Raw genomic sequence first — 18949 nt, 5'->3', positions numbered from 1 at the left:
AAATATGTATATGGCAGCCTTGCAAACCATTACTGAGCCCCTCCTTGGCCCTGAAAGGAATGGGGGCCGTTCTATGGAAAAAGCAGGCAGAAGGCCTGGTGGGAAATCCATCAGATGTCCAGCAACACTGCCTAACCCACAGGAGTCCATCTGCTTGCACCCTTCTCTTCCAAACCAAGCACCAGTAGCGCCTGTTCAGTAAACCCACTGGCCATTCTCTCTCTCATCTCCTCAAATTGCAAACCAGCCACCACAGCAGCAAAGGTTTCTTCCCTATCAGACCAGCGCAGCATGTGGAAGTTGTTCCTTCTCCTCCCTCTTTCCTGATGAATTTTTCATCATTAAAGGGAAAATGTCATTTTGGTGACAGATATTGGTATGATTGGTGTCAGGAATGAATCTTCCTTTCTCTGTCAGCCTTGCTTCACACAATCCTAAGACAATGTTCTGTTAAAAGGCCACTTCCATTTCGACTCAAGCAGCATTCGAGAAGGGCAGGCTCTGGCTGTGATGGATGGGTTTAGTCAAGGCTGGAGTTGTGCCAGGGAGCGCAGCTGGAGCCTGACCCGTCCACCACCAGGCAAGCCGGAGGAGGTTTCTGGGAAACCCATGTCTTACTTCTGGCTGAATTCTGTTGGGAGCGTGGTCTTAAAAAGGGGAAACCTGCAGCTTTATTTGGTGACAAGGCTTTAAGAGATAGGAGATTTGCCATGATCAGTGGCATGTAGAGTGATACAAATCCAAACACTTACATTGGAGAGCTGACTTAGAAATGGGAATTTTTGTTTTCTTTCAGCAGAAATGTCGGCCAACCTCTCTAGGTGTTTTTCTAGGTGCAGATCTGAGCCTTGCATGAGCTGGAGGTAATAATATGTTCCCCTCTACATCGTGCCTCATCCGATGCTCTGCATAGAATAACCTTTCGGAACTCATTTAGAGCTCAATTTCCTCACATGTGAAATAAAGATAATAGTACCTAGTCTATCTCTCTCAATTACTGAGAGATCAGTTCAATCCAAGGCCTGCCACAGACTTTGCCAGGCCTTGGGGTGGTATGAAATGAACAAGAAATAGTACCTGCCTTCAGGGAGCTTAGATGAGTTCAGACAAATATATGGTCAACTTTAATCAAACCATATATATACACACACACACATACACACACACATATATTCATTCTGCAAAGGGTTTGATTTTTAACTAAAGGGGAGAAGGGCAGAGGGAACATCAGTAAAAGCAATTTTTCATGAAGGAAATGGATTTTAGCTGGTCCTTGAAGTCTGAGTGGGATTTAGAAAACTGTGAACAGAAGAGAAGGGAATTCTGGCAGAGCCAAATAGTCAAGTGTCTGAGATACACAGAGAAGCTGAAGAGTCAAGGGATGATGGATGAAAGTAGAGGTGGGACCGCAACATGGACTAAGCCTAGAAAGTTGGCTTGGGATACTTCTAAGGGCCTTGATTGCCAAACTTGGAAACTTGAGCTATATGTCACAGGCAGGGAAACGCCAGAATTTTATGTACAGATAACAAACATTACTGAGCTATGCTTTAGAAAGATAGAACTAGCTTTGGGTACAGAACTATTTATATCAGGAGCTGTCTGCTTTTCCTGACCTAAATCTTATTTTTAAAGTATTTTGTCATATCCTTATTATTATGCAAAATTAAGTTCATGGATACAATAAGTTACCTATACGCTTACTTTAAAAAATGACCTGTATAATGTCCTAAATGGATTATGAGAGAAATAAATAGAAAGTGGTTGATAATCAAATAAGAGTAAAATACATCTTTAAGCACAGCAATACCATAGGATGTGATGAAATGTAGATGCCTGTGTCCCTATATAGACTCTCCATGAATGTGATGGTTACAATACAGAAAAGGGGGGCAGAATTGGTGACTCAGATCCCAGGAGAAGCGATGCCACTGGTTGTGAGATTTTTCAAACTGGTGGTTGTTCAAACTGATGAACAAATCAAAGCACACTCTTCTCTGAGCTTACAGGTAGTTTCATTCCTGGAGGATTAAGGAGCATTAAAACTTCACAAAAATGTTCTGTTTATATAGCAAATGGAGTACATCCTAGGATTAGATTAAAAAAAAAAAAAGAAAAAGGAAAAAAAGAGGTTTCACTCACCTCAGTGCTTGGCGGGCACTCGACATCTGTGACTGAACATCCTGTGCATCGCTGAGTGTCCAGGCTCCTGGGACCCCATGCACTAAGTGGCAGGACTGTCTCCATAATTATGGTGACAGTCAATCTCCCCAACCCCCAAACTTTTTACCACCCCCCAAGGAGTCTACCCTATCCCTGTGAGAAAGCATTGGTTTAGGTAGAAGCAGGGTTGGGGGAAGAGAGATGAGTTAAGATTTAATTAAAATAGTAGGGGAAAGAAATGAGGGCAGCCTTAGTGGTTAGTGGAGTCTGGAAACGAGGAAAAAATGCAGGAGACGTGCGCACACACAGGTAAGATAAGGGGTGTCAATGTCCCCGGTAAAGTTTAAAGTGCTATGCAAATATTTTTGCTGTTAGAGCTAAATGTCATTATATTCACTTCACAGAAAGGAAATCTGAAGCGCTAAAATAGTGCAGTGACTTTTCCAAAGACATAGAACAGGTCAGGAATTGCATTAGACACCGAATACCTCAGACCTACATTTTCACCATAATTACTAATGCAAAGGAGCTTCCACTCAGTGTGGAGAATTTTAAGCAGAGAACTGGAGCAGAGCTAGTACAAAGATGGAAACAACTTGTGGAAACAGTCAAATTCCAAGGGCTCTATTTAGCACCTCCTTATATCATGAAATGCCTGGGAAACTAGGATTCCAAACAACAATCGAGATTCTACCATCCAACAACTTCCATGTTTGCTTATGCCTCTAAATATTCATCAGTAACATTTAAGACAAAGGAAAGAGATAATTACAAGGGGAGTTTTTTTATTTTTCAAGATATTAAAGGTTAACAGGATTCTTGGCATTTGTGTCCTGTCAATTTCCATGTAATTATGCTCAATTCCCAGAATTCAGAGTCAGTTGTGCCTGTTAATGCTTAAAGATTGTATCCTTGGAAAATAATTTATAAGATCGTTTCTCAAAATTCTCAGGTTCAAACCAAGCACTCTGGCTAATATTCTGATTATTATTAATGTTATTCTTGCATGGAGTGTGCTAGGAGGTCATAAGCTGGTTGTAGGGATTAGAGTGGATTTTTTATGAGTGTGGTGAGTTAGCTTTCCCAAGAGCGAAAGGAATGCACTGAAAATATTTATAATATCTGATTTATAAGCTTCTCTTATTTTGGTCTGATAAATAACAAGAACATGGAAAGGGCACCTCAGTTCCTTGGAACTCTACTGCCCCTTGGAAGAAAGAAAGGGGTCTGATAGAGATGTCTGTGTAGGGGAAGGAACAACTAAATGGCTTCATGGAAAAATACTGAGACTTTCAAGTCTAGATGTTTTTACATGTTTATTCATTCAATCATCCATCTTACACTGATTTATTACTGCCTATATTTTACCTCGTTCTGTGCTGAGATAGAGTGATTATGAATAAGACTTTGTCTACTTTTCTGTTCTCTTGTAATCTTGCACTTTTCCTTTGTAATACGTATTCCACTTGTGATTCATTGATTATCTGTACAATTATTTCTAATGTTCATCTTTGCAGCAGACTGTAGCTTTGGGGGCTGGACCAAGAGCCTGACAGTCTCTGTTGTGTCACACCACCTACTTAGCACAGACCCGTGGCATAAGTGTGAGAAGTCTGCTTTCACCCCAGCTGGACAATCGGAAACAATCTTTCCAACTAACTTATTTAAACCTTGATTTGGGGGAAATTTTTCTAGAGCCCTTCTGGTCTTGGGTTTCCCATATCTCTGGAGCACTGGGACCCCATGCATATTTTTCAGCTGTGTCTTCATGAAATGAAAGTGACTAACAGAGCTTCCCAAATGAAGTTATAGTGAAGCAAACCAGGGGGGACACAAGATAGGCACCCAGCTTGTGTCATGTCCACCCTATCTTTATACACAGCCCAGAGTATTATCTACTGTTTTGGACTATGGCTTTCACAATGATCTTTCACTACAGTGAAAAATGAAGAGTTATATGTAAAACTGATTGCTCCTCATCATATCCTGGAAAGTAGCTGACATAGGGAAGTGATGAGGTGGAGAAAAAAGGCCACGGGACCAAGAGTTTAAAGACACATATTGTAACTCAGTTCTGGTTGTGCAAAGTTGAGCCTTTAGAAGGAAGCAGTCAAGGAGCCTGGAGTCGATCTGGAAACAATGCTCAAGGAGAGAGTGAGGCAGGTAGAGCAGGTGTCTCAAGACGTTAAGAATAGAAGTCAGAAGTCAGACATGGAGGACATAGCGACCGGAGAGGAGGGTAAGAGCAGAAGGCAGTCCTACAAACTCTGCCCAAAGGAGGCTTTCCCCTGCTCAGGGTTCACTTTGCACACAAACCACACACACATTTTCCTGCAGCATTTCAAACATGCTCCTACTGAGTATACACAAATATGCTAGAATGGGTGTGCTGTAAGGTGTGCAAGGGGGGGAAAGGACAAGCATGATTCCATTATCTCTAGAGATGTGCATAGTAGAATCACTGAGTAGAAGGGAACATGACATTAGAAAGGTCACACCAGGTCACATCAATTCAGATGTCCTAGTTACCTGTTTCGGACAGTGGCAGTTTTGCATGGAAATCCTCCTTCAAAGGTTAGAGATATACATCAGACACCCCTAACCTAATAAACCCGTATACATCACATCAATTCAGATGTCCTAGTTACCTGTTTCGGACAGTGGCAGTTTTGCATGGAAATCCTCCTTCAAAGGTTAGAGATATACATCAGACACCCCTAACCTAATAAACCCGTATACATCTGTCACCCATTAATTTATCCCAGCCTTCCCTTATCCTATTTAGATACTATTTCTGCCTGTATAACCTTTTATACAGACATGCTTGTCGTTATCTTTAAACTTCCAGCTTTCAATTTCTTGGGGTGCTTTGTTTTTTTTTAATTTCTAGCTAGAGTTTGGTCATGAAGTCATGTCCATCCTATCTTTATACTTCATGAATACCAAATGCCTTCATCTTCTTACTGTTTGTTCAGTGGAAGTCCCTGCCAGAAAATCTTTTTAATTTTTGAATTTTTCCCAGCTGTACTAGTCGATTTCACCAAATACTTATAAGAAACCTATTAAGTGCCAAGTATTGTGTCATGCCTCAGGAATATAACAGAGGGAAAGACAGCATTTAAATGATTAAAAGGATTGTGAATGCTACAACTACTGATGCAATGAGCATTTACCCTCTTTAAATGGAAGAGTTAAAGTCAGGTCTTTGGAAGAAGTTAGAACTTACAAGGATGAATAGAACTTAGCCAGGGAAATGCAGGGGCAGTATCCTAGGCAGGAATGCATCCTGTGCAAAAGCCCAGAGTTGAGAAAGAGGAACCTGTGAGGGATCAAAATAAGGACAAATTAAAATAAAGACTGATGTGACTGTATAAAGGAAGACGTGACAGGAAAAAAAAGGTTAAAACAGAAGCCACGTCATGAGGTTCTCGGAAACCACATCAAAGATGTGGGGTTTTGGGGCACCTGGGTGGCTCAGTTGATTAAGCCTCTGGCTCTTGATTTTGGCTCAGGTCCTGATCTCAGGGTCCTGGGATCGAGCCCTGTTTCAGGCTCTGTCCTCAGTGCAAAGTCTGCTTGTCCCTCTCCCTCCACCCCTCCCCCCAACTTGTGCTCTTTCTTTCTCTCAAATAAATAAATAAATAAATAAATAAAATCTTAAAAAAAAAAAAAAGAAGATGTGGGGCTCTACTCAAATTACTGCATGGAGCCACAGAAGATTGAATCAGCAGAGTGACATGGTCAGATTTTCAGGAAAACTTTATTTCCCATTTTTAGCTTGAAATAGATCTGACAAGAGCAGCTGAAAGAAATCCATGTAAGAGAGAGGCTCACCATTCCAGAGAAGACAATAAGGAGGGAGGATGTCCTAGGCTGGCGCTGGGCAGCTGACTTTGAGCGAGGTGGCCAGATATGAAAGATATTTCGATGAAGAAGCCACAAGAGAAGGATTGATTGGATTATGTGACTGGGCAGCGGTGAGGGAGAAGAGATTGGAAGTGACTCCTGATGTCTGACTTCAGAAATCGGGCACGGGAGGTTCCTCTGTTATTTGTGAGCTACAATCATAGCTATTAGAAGTAATATTTGAAGAATTTTCACACAGTAATTTTAAGTAAAGGTAATATCTCTTTCTTCATTTCTATTTTTCCCAATATGCTTCTAATAGCTTTCATAAAATATGTGACTCAACTTTTTTTTTTTTTTTTGGCAAAATACCCTGATATTTGCAGACAACATTCCACAGTATCATACTCCAAAATGTGTTGTAGGGATCATAGCTTGGGAGTCTTTGGCCATGACTATTTCCAACGTGTTTTTTTCTGGGTTGTAGAAGAATAATCACTAGCCACTGTTTGTGGCATCTCCACTGCATGCCAAGGTTTCCCAGATACCATCTCATTTAACCCTCACAGCAAGGATATGAGGTAGGTGATATTCATATTTAATAGAGGAGGAAATTGAGGCTCTGAGGGGTAAGAAAATCATCCAAGGTGAACCTAGCAATTTGAAGAGCTCAGCCTGCAAGCCAAAGCCATTTACCCCAACATCCACTCCTGATGGCTGTTCCTAATTCCACTGCCCAGAGTCCAGCATCTTAGAAGTACACTTTATTTATTTATTTATTTATTTATTTATTTATTTATTTATTTATTTATTTATAGAGGGTGAGCGGAGGGGCAAAGGGCGAGGGAGAAAGAGAATCTTAAGCAGGCTCCCAAGTTCAGGTCAGAGCCTGACGTAGGGCTCCAGCTCACAACCCTGAGATCATGACCTGAGCTGAAATTAGGAGTTGGTCTTTTAAGCAACTGAGCCATCCAGGCACCCCTTAGAAGCACACTTCAGATGTTTTCTCCTAAGATATGTTGTATTGCATTTGCCCACTTCTCTGCACACTCACATAACTTTGTGGATTGTTTGCAGCTCATCCATGTCACCTGCAGATTTAATCAGTTAAGGGAACTTAATATCTTCTGCAAAGTTGGTCGAGTTCTCTATGAATTCCCTTTGACCTCATTGATAAAAATATCACATTAAGGAATCTAGAATTAATACTTCTCCATATAGAAACATGCCAATCTCTTCTTGATTTGTGCCTTAGCTTTAAGCTAATTCTCCACCTTTGAAAAAGAAGATCGTCTCCTCATTACCTACTTTGTTTTTAAGGCATCTTTGATCTTGACACCTTGTCAAAACTGTTGTGAAAACTTAGGTAAATTATTTTCACGTGTTATCCCTTATTCACATGTACACTCAAAACATTTGTCCATTCTTTTTCCCCCAGGTTCAATGCTACCTGGGCACCAGTTAAGTCCATTCCTCCAAACCACTCACAAGTTGCCCTTTTTCACTACCTGCAGCACCCCTTGGGAGATTTTGGCAAACCAGAGGAAGAAGGTGTACAAAAGGTTTAGGGAAACCATTTCTTTCCAGGAGGGAAAGCCCACATCCACTCTCAGGTTAGGAGGAATGAGATGTTCTCGCTGTAGACTTCATTGCTTCCTTGTGAAAGTTCTCAAACTCCTAATGGTAATGCATAAAGATGGGCAGATAAGGTGAAAGTCAGGATGATGCAGAAGCCTACAGAAATGTGTTCAATTATTTCTTGAATTTCTAAGACTAAATAAAATAGAATAAAGATGCTTTGAATGTGGAGGATTTTTTTTTAACTGAAAACACTATACGGATGGTGTGGTGTCTTTAGACTAACTTGACAGCGACTGAAGTAAAGAAGGAAAAAGGAAGTGGGATGGTTTGTGTATTAGCTGAGTTAGACACCCAAAGAAGCATGGCTTCTGTAGGCAGTGCAAATGCAAGCCTTCCTCAAGTAAATACTTCAGAATGTATTTAGTCCTCTTAAAAATATGTGGGATGGCTTCCAATCTGCCCACCTTTTCCTCATCTATGTCCGCATATTCCCCTACTTACCCATGTCCTTCTCTGGCTCCATCCCTCTCCCCACCACCACCTCCTCTCCAGGCACCTGCAAGGCAAACAGTGAGCACTTCACAAATTGAACTCAGGGACCTACACCTTTAGAAACCTTTGGGTGAATTATTTTAATCTCCATCACGTCCCACTCCTTGAGGAAAGTTAACTCAGCTTGAACACTAAGCCATCTGATTAGGTGTTTCTTTTTAATCCACATGTTGTACAAGTAAAAGCACTTGCTGAAACCGGTGAGTGAGGGAGTGTGTGCATGTGTGTGTGATGTAGCAATGCTGTAAATGTGTTACAATCGAAGCAAAATAACATCCCAGAAGTTCAGCCAGGACCACATGTATAATAAAAAATATTGATTGATCTCAAGGATAGCAAAGATCAGTTCTACCCAATTACACTCTCACTGCCCCTTCTAAAGCAGTGTGACTCAGGGATTATTTCACAGCTCTTAGTCTTTTATATACAGCTGTTATTATAAAATGGTCTTTGTGACACATAAGGTATGTATAACATTTATATATGTATATTTGCATACATATATGCGTGTATGTAGAATTTGCTAAGTATCCTAAACGGTTATCCTAAGAAACTCAGGAGAGATTGAGACAAAAACACAGCACAATGAATCTCATACATGAGGTCCAAGAGGAAAAAAAAATTGCTAACAGAAAGGAAAGAAAATGAGAGAGAGGAATTAGAAATAAAGAGAAGAAGAGGGAGAGAGAAAAAGGGAACACACAAGCTCTTAAGGCAGAGATGGGGAAAAATAGGCCCCCCAAAAGTTAAAACACACAGGGTATAAAACTTACTAGTTGAGTTGACCTCTAAGACTCTTCCAACCATGATATTCTAATAGTCTTATTCTTAAAAGGATGGCTTAAATATTCTCTTTTATGGCTGGATGCCTAGCATAGACTATGATCTAGATAGCCATGTCCCAGCTAGGCTTTAGGGGAAGATTCCCAAATGGGCAATTAATTTAGATTTAATAGGACAGTTACTGTAAGTTTAAATAAATGCCAGTTAAATATTAACAGCGTATTTATTGAAGATTAACATTGCTGGTTGCATTGTGGGATTTTCTTTTCCTTAAAGAAACCCTTTATTGGAAGACTTTTAATCATCTTGGCTCTGCCATCAGCTTACCTTAGATGCAGGGCAGCTCTTTTTATTGCTTTGTTCAAACAGCACTCTGAATTGTGAAGTGCATACCTTGGTGCGGGAGAGAGTGGAAGGACATGAGGAGGAGGGCTTTTTCTCTACAGGAACAACTGATAAGTGAATATGAAGGAGAAAGTGCTTTTGAGGATAGTGTCAGGAAGCATTAAAACTATAGCCTATGAGAGTTAGAAGGGCCCTTGGAAGTCACCTAAACCAAACTCTTCCTTTAGAAGCAAAGCGGAAGCAACTTGAGCACCCACATGCAGCCAGCAGGCGGCCGGTGATACCCTGGACCCCTCAGGCCCTACCGTGGAGCCACCATCTTACTCTAGGGGTTAACTTTTAAGAGGGCATTAGCCCCTTTAGATGCATTAGGAGGCATAAAATCTTCTCAAAGACCCATATATCATGAAGATGCTGGTTCTTTTGACAACTAAAAATTAAGAAAAAGAAACTAAGAATTCAAAAAAGCACCTTATCTAAGGTGACCTAATGATGGCCTGAGTTGAGACTAGAACCCGGATCTTTTGGTTTACAAAATTATACTTAGATAATGTCACCTCCAGTAAAAAGTACAACTGAAACTGTATGTTTCTGAGCAAATTTTTGTCTCTTCTGTTGCTGCTCTTGGCTGGCAAACAAGGAGTAAAACCCCTAAAGAAAATGCAGAGGAAAGGTTAAAGAGAGAAATGAGTGAAAGGCAATTGTTTAGGGAGAATAGAATTCAGGGGTAGATGCAAGCCAGTTTCCTCTGACAGTAAACTTGGGGTGTGAAGTTCCAAGTTGGGGGCTGGTGAGATTGTCATTCAGAGGGCTCTTTCTCTATGAGAAGTCCCAACCCGACTCTGGCGTGGCCGCATCTCATGACCATCAGAACTGGTGTCTGTCTATGCAGGTAGATGGATGTCTGCATGGACCCCTCGCTCCCTTCTACAGAGGTAATGAGGCTAATCCTGAAGCACTGTTCTGGGGGGTTCTACGATAGGAATTGGGAAAGATGAGGCAAGCACAGGCTATTATTGTCAAATGATGAGTCTAAGATCTAGACATGAGGAGGCTTTGAGTTCAGCCATCAGGCACACAGGAGCAAAGAAGGGCATAAAGGTTCCTGGAAGGAGTGGAAGGAGCTGAAGGAAGTAGGAGCGGATTGTTCACTTAATGATGGGATGGAGGTGTCTCACCTTTTGTTCAGGTTTCTTTCACTACGTGTCAGTTATATGTGGGAGCGCAACAGATCCAAGTTCCCAGGCTGCCACACGAAGAGCAAGCCCTATCCCATTTCTCAAGCACAGGCTCTTTCTCACAGGCTTATATCCTGTGTGCTTTTGTAGAACACTGATGCTGAGACACTCTGGTGGGAGCTGGAGGGGCACCGTCTTCCTGTCCTGGTTTGAAGGCTAAGCTACTTCCCTTTTATGACCATGTCTCAGCAGGAAGTGTCTGCTGTTTTGTGATGAAACCTCTCAGGATCTGTACGCTGGTGGTGTTCACAGGCCTGTGCTCAGTGGGCTGTCCCTGGGTTCTCTGAAGATCAGGCCCTAGCGCTCCTCTGTCCCTGCTGGTCCCGGCACAGTGGCGCCCGCATTTCCCACCCCCCCCACCGTGTGTGTGATAGGCCTTTGCTGAGCTCTTTACATCTACTGTCTTATTTTCTCCTCACACCACCGCTTTGTGGTAGGCACCACGATGACCATTATTTCACAGATGAGGTTATTTCCCCAAAGTCAAGGTCACACAACTAGTGATGAAGATGATGAGTGTTTGACTTCTGGTCTGTCCCATTCCAAAGCCCAAGCACAGTCATTCCTCATTGATAAATTTGTACTGAAAACATCAGTGAGTGAATGAACACAGAGTGTTGGAAGAGTTAGAGGTTTTCAATCCGAGTACTTCAAATGTACCCGTCCTTAGTTTAAATGAGGACAACCTGAGAATATGAAAGGTAGCTTCTGCCCATGCTCCTTCCTGTCTTGGGTTGTGTGGCTTTTGTCCTGTCTGCCCGCGAGGAGATTCCTGCCCACACCACCTGCCCCCTTCATCTCCACACAATGAAGTCCGGGATTAAAGTCATTTCTTGGGGAAACGTTTCCTCATCTTCCAGATTCCGTGAGCACCTTCTGTCATATGCATTCTCTCATTTCCTCCTTATCACAGCTGGATGTACTGTTTTGTAAAATCATTTCTTTAATATCTGTCTGCCCTGCTAGACAGTGTGCTTTACAAGGGGAAGGCCCGTGTTGATTTTGTTTTTGTCTCTCTCATCCACAGCTTCAGTGCACTGCCTAGCCCACAGATGGCATTGAGCGTGCACTGAACGCCTGTTTGACGTACAGATGAATTTCTCACTTACGTTTATAAATCTTTGAGTCTACCTCCTCCCCTCCTAACGCCACTTTAAATGAAGCTTGGGAAACCATGGTCAGTGCCTGGAAATCTGCACAAGCTAATGGGTCAAACAGATTCCAAGGGGGAGGTATATTCCAGCTTGCTTTTCTTAGCACTGAGAATGTTCTCAAGGGCTTAAAGGGAGCATGGGGTTGAGTTCATTATAACTTCAAAAGTCATGGATGTAAATAAAAATAAGACCACTGCCGAACCTAACAGCACTAGACTATAAGCAAATCAAAGGCAGGGGCTATGTCTTTCATTTTTGTATCACTAACTCCAACAAGATTCCTGCTGTATCCGAAGAGCTCAAAATCTACCTGTCAATGTTTACTGAATACAATTGAATAATTGGATACCCAGGGGTATTCTGAGCAGTAACAGTATCACTTCTTCAGTAGTTTTCTCTCTTGCCCACAGATGTAGCAGCCAAAGGAGAGATTTTATTCGTTAGCTCTGAAGCAGTGTCCTTACCTGACATGTGCAGCAGAAAGCTCTATTGGAACAGGAGCCAGGCATCCTGAGTTATAGTTGTGATTTACCAGTTATGACCTTTATGTCCCCACAGTAACTACCTTTCCCTCCTGGGTTCAATTCCCCACTTATGAAATAAGTGGGTTATATGAAATATCTTCCAAGGTCCCCTCTGACCATATCATTCTGTGATTCTTACTATGACCCAAAACCTGGGTAAGGAAAGATTCTGCCCCAAAGACCCCTGGCTTGTGGGGTGCTCCCATTTGGGCATCTGGCTTTTGCTTTTTCAAAGTGCATCTGGCACTTTGATCTTAATTGTTCATTGTGCTCTCCCTTACTTTTCCGTCTACCTAACGATTATTCTTCTGACCATCTCTCCCCTTTATGTACCTCTTAGAAAGTTGTGTGGCTTTCAAAGTCCATAGATAGCCTAACCTTTGCCACTTCTTCCTGCTCTTCTCTTCTCTTCTCTCTATTCGTGACCCCTTTTTTCTCCTCAGAGGCTTCTTTCCCTTCTTCAAGTTGCTCTTTTGCTCTATCTGTTGAAATCCTAACATGTTGGACTCTAGCCCAGATGAACAATGATTTTATTTTGATCTTATATTCATATAGGTGGAAAAGAATAGCATGTATTTTTCCAGAGTCCAGCCCGTCCCTGTGCCCCTAGAGGCAGCTCTTTATCCAGATCCACACTGCCCTTTCTGATTAAACTTTTCAATGTCTGCTCCATGCCAAGCCACTCTAACTGCCCTGCATTTCTCATCTTCCTGCCTGAGCTCCTATTTGGAATCTCCACCAGGAGAGGGGGGCCTTTAGCCTTTTTAGAGAAGGAGAAGCAGAAGTGGCATTTCTTAAGCTAGTGCTCTTCTTTTGGTCTTTTGTGTGTGTGGAATATTCATGGCTCTTTAGTAGCTAACCCTGGCTTGCTGTAGGTAACAGAGTGAAACAAAAACAACTGCTGATTTCCCTTTGAATGGGAATTTCTTCCCTTTTCCAACCCTGCTTTAGCTTGTAGATGCTACTGCTGCCCGAAGTCTCTCTCTACCCCTGTCTCCTCACCTGCCTGCACTTTCCAGGGTCTGCTTGGCAAGATCCCTCCTCCCCCTCCTTTGCAGTCAAGGGATCATTAAAGGGAGTAGGATTGTTTTCTTTTGCTCAGTGTGTGTGTGTGTGTATGTGTGTGTCTGTGAGCTTGAAAGGCATTGTCCTATAGATATTTTTATAACCTGAAGCAATTACAGCTGTCAGCACAGAGACAAGATGTGACAAGTTGATTTATGTGTACAGTATATGTGTATGCAGGAGGGAAGGGAGGAAGGAGAGGGAGACAGGGGAAGAAGGTGGAGGTGGGCGCTTGTTAGGATGCTGCTTTCCAGGAGGCAGAAAGGAAGTTGTTTCTATAAAGAACACAAATAATGAAATTGCTCCGACTGTCATCCCTTTTTCATTAACTCGGATATGCTGGGAAAAATAAAATAAATCCAGCAGTTTTTATGAAGCATGAGACAGGATATAAGATAAGCCACTAAGCGTTGGTTATATTTAGTGATTAGGGGATGGGCAGGGAGTTGACATATGATTTTGATTTTGATCTTCATCTATTCAAACAACTTCATCAAGGAGTTCAAATGAAATGGATTCTGCCTTGTTAATTGCACAGACATCTCTGGTCTTTCACCACTTTCTAAACTTCCATTTTTGTTTTTTTTTGTTTTTTCTAATTTTATTTTATTATGTTATGTTAGTCACCATACATCATTAGTTTTTTTATTATTATTATGTTATGTTAATCACCATATATTACATCATTAGTTTTTGATGTAGTGATCCACGATTCATTGTTTTTGTATAACAAACTTCCATTTTTGAATAAAGTTTGGGTCCTTGGGCCCAGAGGGCAGGTAGGAGGTTGTAAGTGGTTTTTCTCTCTGCACCCTGAGGCTTACCTGAGCTCTGCTGGGTTTCCTGCCTGATCTGCAGCTCTGCACTTTTCCTTCACGGCCAGAGACAAAGATGGTTTGACTGGCTTAGATCAATGACATGCATACTGGTATAAACCGAACATCTTAAAGAGCCCCTATGAAGAATTATTTTCCTGCCCAGTCATAATAATGAAGTGGTGGCAGACAAAATGTATTAATAAAGCATCTTCCACCTTAAATGGATTTCTAAGTGTTTTCCTGTAGAGTTAATCATGTATGTAGGTCCCTTGGGAAGGCCGGTTGTTGTCATTATCCACATTCCCAGATGCAAAAAAACTAATGCTCATTTGTACCTACCTGGGAATTAGATGCAAGAGCCAGGACTAGAATTTATTATGAAAGGAATCATCCATGCCATTCCCAAGCCTGTAGGGAAATGACTCCAAAGCCCAGAACGAATCCCTCTCCCTTCCCCACCACTGTAATTATTTCCAGCTGATGTGGTGAGGATGTGTGTACACAGAGGGGTTGGTGGGGGAGCATGAGGGACAGGTAAAATGGATAGATGGTTGATTAGAGGTAACTCCTTGACTTTAGGGAAAGGAGAACCCCAAATTCAGCAGACTATAAGTCATCAAACACAATCTTACTCTTTACTTACTATTTCCAAAGTTTCCCATTGTAAAATAGACATAAACTAGGGTTCTTGCAAGAATGGACTGGTGCAAAAATAGGTTTTTCTCTTTTTTTCCCCCCAAAATATAAACAAAACTCTCCTGCTCTCTTTAGATGCCATTTTTTGTTTTTGCTTTTGCTTTTTTTTTTTTTTTTCCTGATAGTAAAGTCATTTCTTGCAGCCATAAGTTGACAATTGATTTTTTTGGTGTTATATATCAAATGGTCCCCACTGGCCAAAAGTAGCAGATGGGTTTCCCTGAGAATTTAATCTCAGGAGAAGTCACCAGAGATGAGGAAAAATGATCCTAATGATGGATTAATTGAGAGCTTCAGTGTAAAGTTGCTCAACTTTTCTGGTTGATCGATTTCTGGTCAACTATTAAAAGGGAAAAACACGTTTGCTCAGTCTGTCTTTGTTACCCTGGAGTATGGCTCCCACATCTGCAAACCCTACCTCCATCCCTACCAATCTAAAGTAGTTAGAGGAGGCAGTAGAAGGGTGAAATGCTTGTTTCATCTCTAACACACGTGTCATCTACGTGTAAGTGGTAGTTATTATCTGCAAGGTGTAAGGACTTCTCTGGCACCAGGACTCTTATAGTTAGAATGATTCAATCTTTTTGGTGTTGGCTGGATGGCTTTGGGAAGAACGTTTTTCTGTTACTTAACAGGTGTTGAATAAAACCAGCTTCCTGGTTGGATCTGATAGAGAGTTGAGGGAGAAAGAGACAAAGTCATCATTGGTTGCCCCTTCTCTATCCCCAGGGAGAATCTGGGTCAGTGTAGGGGGCTAAAATCTGGGAGTCCTTGAGGAGAGAGTACTCTAGTGTTGGCACTGCTGTGTGGGCTGGGCTGTTCTGGGATTCTCCCCAGCTCAGGGGCCAGGCCCAGGAAGGGGAATGCACATTCGGTCTGAGCTGGACTTAAGGGAGAAATTAAAACGTAGGTATGCAGGGACCCACAGGAGCCAGAGAGGAGAAATGACAGGAAATGAGGCAAATTCAGTTCTTCCCTAGGTTTTGAGAATTCGAAAAACACACCTCTTAAGATGAAATCAGCTCTGCAAGGCTGTGAAGCCCAGAGAACTTGGGAGTACACGGTATAAATAAAGCAAGTGGCTCACACTCATTCATCTGAATGAGCACTTTTGCAGGGCTAGCATCTTTTAATGTCGATAATACAAGAATAAAGAATGTAAGTTAGTGTCAGAACTTGACCAAAATTTTGATGCGATTTTGAAGTTTCACATACTAAGGGGCTTCTGTGATTTTGCATTTATTTTATATATGGAAGATCTCTGTTTAGAATGGTGGTGTTGAGTCTCCGGTGTTTGAAAGTAGCTTTCCTGGGGTGGGCGGGGTGCTGGTAGGGTGGGCGTTGACTACTGAATAAAAATTAGATTATTCTAAAGCATTCTTCCAACACTGTAAATTTACTCTAAATGCTAATGGATCGAATCTGATCATTTTAAAGGTGCATGCAAGCATGCTGCAGGGTTTTCCTTTCCTAGTTAATTAGTTTGTGACCCTTATTAAGATGTCTTGGGCTTATTAAGATTGTGTGGTAACTCTGCCTTTCTTCTTAATTTGGAGGTGACAGCTCTTCGGGGGGGGAATGGTTAAACTCCTCGCCTTGGCTGGTGCACTGCCGCGGCGCGGCGCGGCGCCGCAGGGGTTAAGGTGGGCGCCCGCGCCCCGCGCCCCGCGCCCGCCCGCCGGGATGAGCGCGCAGTCCGCCCGCCCGCTCGCCGCCGGCCCCGGAGAAAGTGGCGGTCAGTGATGGAGCTGCTGCCATGACAACCCCGGCGGTCGGGGCCCGCGCGCGTCGGGGCTGCTCCCGGGAGGAAGGCGGCGCGGAGGCCGGGGGCGGCCGCTGAGCGTGGCGTCCGCGCGGCTCCGGGGCCGGCTGCGCCTCGCCTTCCCCAGCGAGCGAGCGAGCGAAGGGCCGCCGCGCTGCGCTCAGCCGGGCTGCTCCTGCCTCGGCCGCCGCCGCGGCGCCTGGCCCTGCCCAGACCGGCCGGATCGCAGCGGCTGCAGCGCGCATTTGCGCTCAGAGGAAGTTGACCGAGAGGCTGCCGTAGGAACCCCGGGTCCGGATCGCACGAAGCTCGGCGGAGCCGCCATCTGCGTGCTCTACTTTCCATTTGGCTATTGTTACGGATTGTTTTTCTGCCGGCGGTCCTTCCTCCGAAACTTACAAAGAAAGTGTTGGATTCCCCCTTGTTCGAACTGAGGAATTGCAGACCACCTCTGGGGAGCCGGATCTGACCCACCCCCTGTCCCCTTCTGGTACCAAAGTGCTTACTCCACTCCAAAGTGCCATGTCAGAACTGCTAACGGGAAGAAGGGACTCCTGAGACGTGCCCACACCTTTGCACCTGCCTTGCGCTTCCCCGTTCTTGGCCATCTTCCTCGGCCGAAGCAGCACCGAGGAAGCCCCCTTCGCTGTCCTCCGTGGAAATTGGTTATCCGAGGCCGGATTTGGGGGAGGAATATTAGACTTAGAGGAGTCTGCGCGCTCCTCTCCTCCCGCGCCTCTCGGTCGCCGCTAGTTCACTGCTGGGTCCCTGAGCTCGCTCCCTCACCCCACCCACTTCCTGTGCTCGCCCGGGGGGTGTGTGCCGCGCCGCTGCCGGAGTTCTGGGAAGTTGTGGCTGTCGAGGATGGGGGTCTGTGGGTACCTGTTCCTGCCCTGGAAGTGCCTCGTGGTCGTGTCTCTCAGGCTGCTGTTCCTTGTACCCACAGGAGTGCCCGTGCGCAGCGGAGATGCCACCTTCCCCAAAGCTATGGACAACGTGACGGTCCGGCAGGGGGAGAGCGCCACCCTCAGGTAGGGAGCTGTCTTTCTTCTATGAATTGACAATGAGGTGTATGGGGTGGTGGGGGGGGGCAGGGGCAGGGGTGCAGGTGTGTGCACTGGAACAGCTGGTACGGAGGTCGCTGGTTCCTTGGGCTGCAGGATTCACGGATGAGCTGAGTGCTCTGCCCCGGGAACGTGGTGGTGTTAGGGAAACGCTCAGAGGTTGGGGAGATGAGCTGTTTCCCCAAAACTGGCCTCCTTGGCTCAGGACTTGGTAAGCATGAGAGGCGGCTGAGGCAGGGAGCCACCGAGATTGAGGACAGTGGCCTGGGCACTGTGTGTGCCCGAACCTGGTGGCCATGGTGACTGGGGACCTGGCTGGGGCTCAGCGTGAACTGTCATCTCTGAAGTTAATGAGTCCCAAAGGACGAGTCTGGCTTCGTGTGAATGCCTTCACTCTGCCCATGCCATGGGGAGTTGCCCGTGGGCTCCTGTACTCCCGCAGAGCTGCTGTTTTGTCCTGGGCTTGCCTGTGTCTGGGCTTTTCTGGGGTGCCTTCAAGCCATGAGCCGGTGGGTGGAAGGACATGCTTTTTCTTGTCTAAACATGGCTTTCTGAGATTGAAGTCATGGAGATGCGTCTGATTTGTCCATGGAAATTATCATTTACTCTGGTTAGCTGTCCACTAAAGCAGTATGTGCAAAACTCATCTACTGAACTGACAGATTTCAGTGTTGAGTTGGGTCCTGATTGGTTTCTGGGGCTAAGGGTTACAGAAACTGAGGAGAAGTGGAATCTTGGTTATGACTTGTGTAAGGTGGGATGAGTCTGTGTCCCTGATTACCCTGTCTACTGACATGTTAACTCAATTTCCAGTGTCTACACACTGCACCCCTCATAAGAGGGTAACAGAAAATTAGTGATTATAATGGGGAATCTTCCTCTCTAGAATTTTAGAAAGAGCATGAGGTAGAAGTTAAGAAGGTTCATGAGAAGAATGATTTCTCTGCCTCTTTGATTTAATATGCCTTCTTACATAAAGTTTCCCAAACTGGGCCATTGAGCCCACTGCAAGGCAACATGGCAATATTCCTATCCTTTACATATGAAAGTTCTTGGAAAGATAATATTGGTGCTGGTGTCCATTGTTTTGCCCCTGGTGACTGTTCTGCTAAAATTGCATTGTTTATGGATGGTACCCTCAAGGAAATACCCACGGGACAGAAAATGTTGACGAGGGGGCCCTGGAAGTACGGGACTGACTTGTCAGAACATTGCCAAAGGAAGTGTGTGATTTAAGGACCCACACAGGGCCTGCAAAGCATCCCATCTTCCACTGCCTTTGTGGAGCTAATGTCCATGCCTCAGTGAATTCCTAGTTACTCACTGGCTCAGGAAACCCACCTCTCCACTAAGCCCTT

The 18949-nt window shown here is 44.0% G+C and overlaps 1 protein-coding gene across 3 annotated transcripts in view; it reads left to right on the top strand.

Annotated features, from left to right (window-relative positions):
* Window positions 1-16661: 16661 nt before the first annotated feature.
* The window catches only part of NTM (neurotrimin), a 409148-nt gene continuing 406860 nt past the window's right edge, over window positions 16662-18949 (top strand). For all 3 annotated transcript variants that reach the window (XM_064577214.1, XM_045894684.3, XM_045894683.3), the window contains exon 1: window positions 16662-17558. In XM_064577214.1, the coding sequence (XP_064433284.1) occupies window positions 17392-17558 (167 nt within the window). In that variant the 5' untranslated portion in view covers window positions 16662-17391. The remainder of the gene's footprint in view (window positions 17559-18949) is intronic.

The sequence above is a fragment of the Mirounga angustirostris genome, unplaced genomic scaffold, assembly GCF_029215605.1.
Source record: "Mirounga angustirostris isolate CCGP_5_RB_7025 unplaced genomic scaffold, mMirAng1.0.hap1 SCAF_13, whole genome shotgun sequence".
Lineage (NCBI taxonomy): Eukaryota > Metazoa > Chordata > Mammalia > Carnivora > Phocidae > Mirounga > Mirounga angustirostris.
Note: the sequence above shows the minus strand (reverse complement) of the source record. Positions and strands in the feature narration are given on the sequence as shown.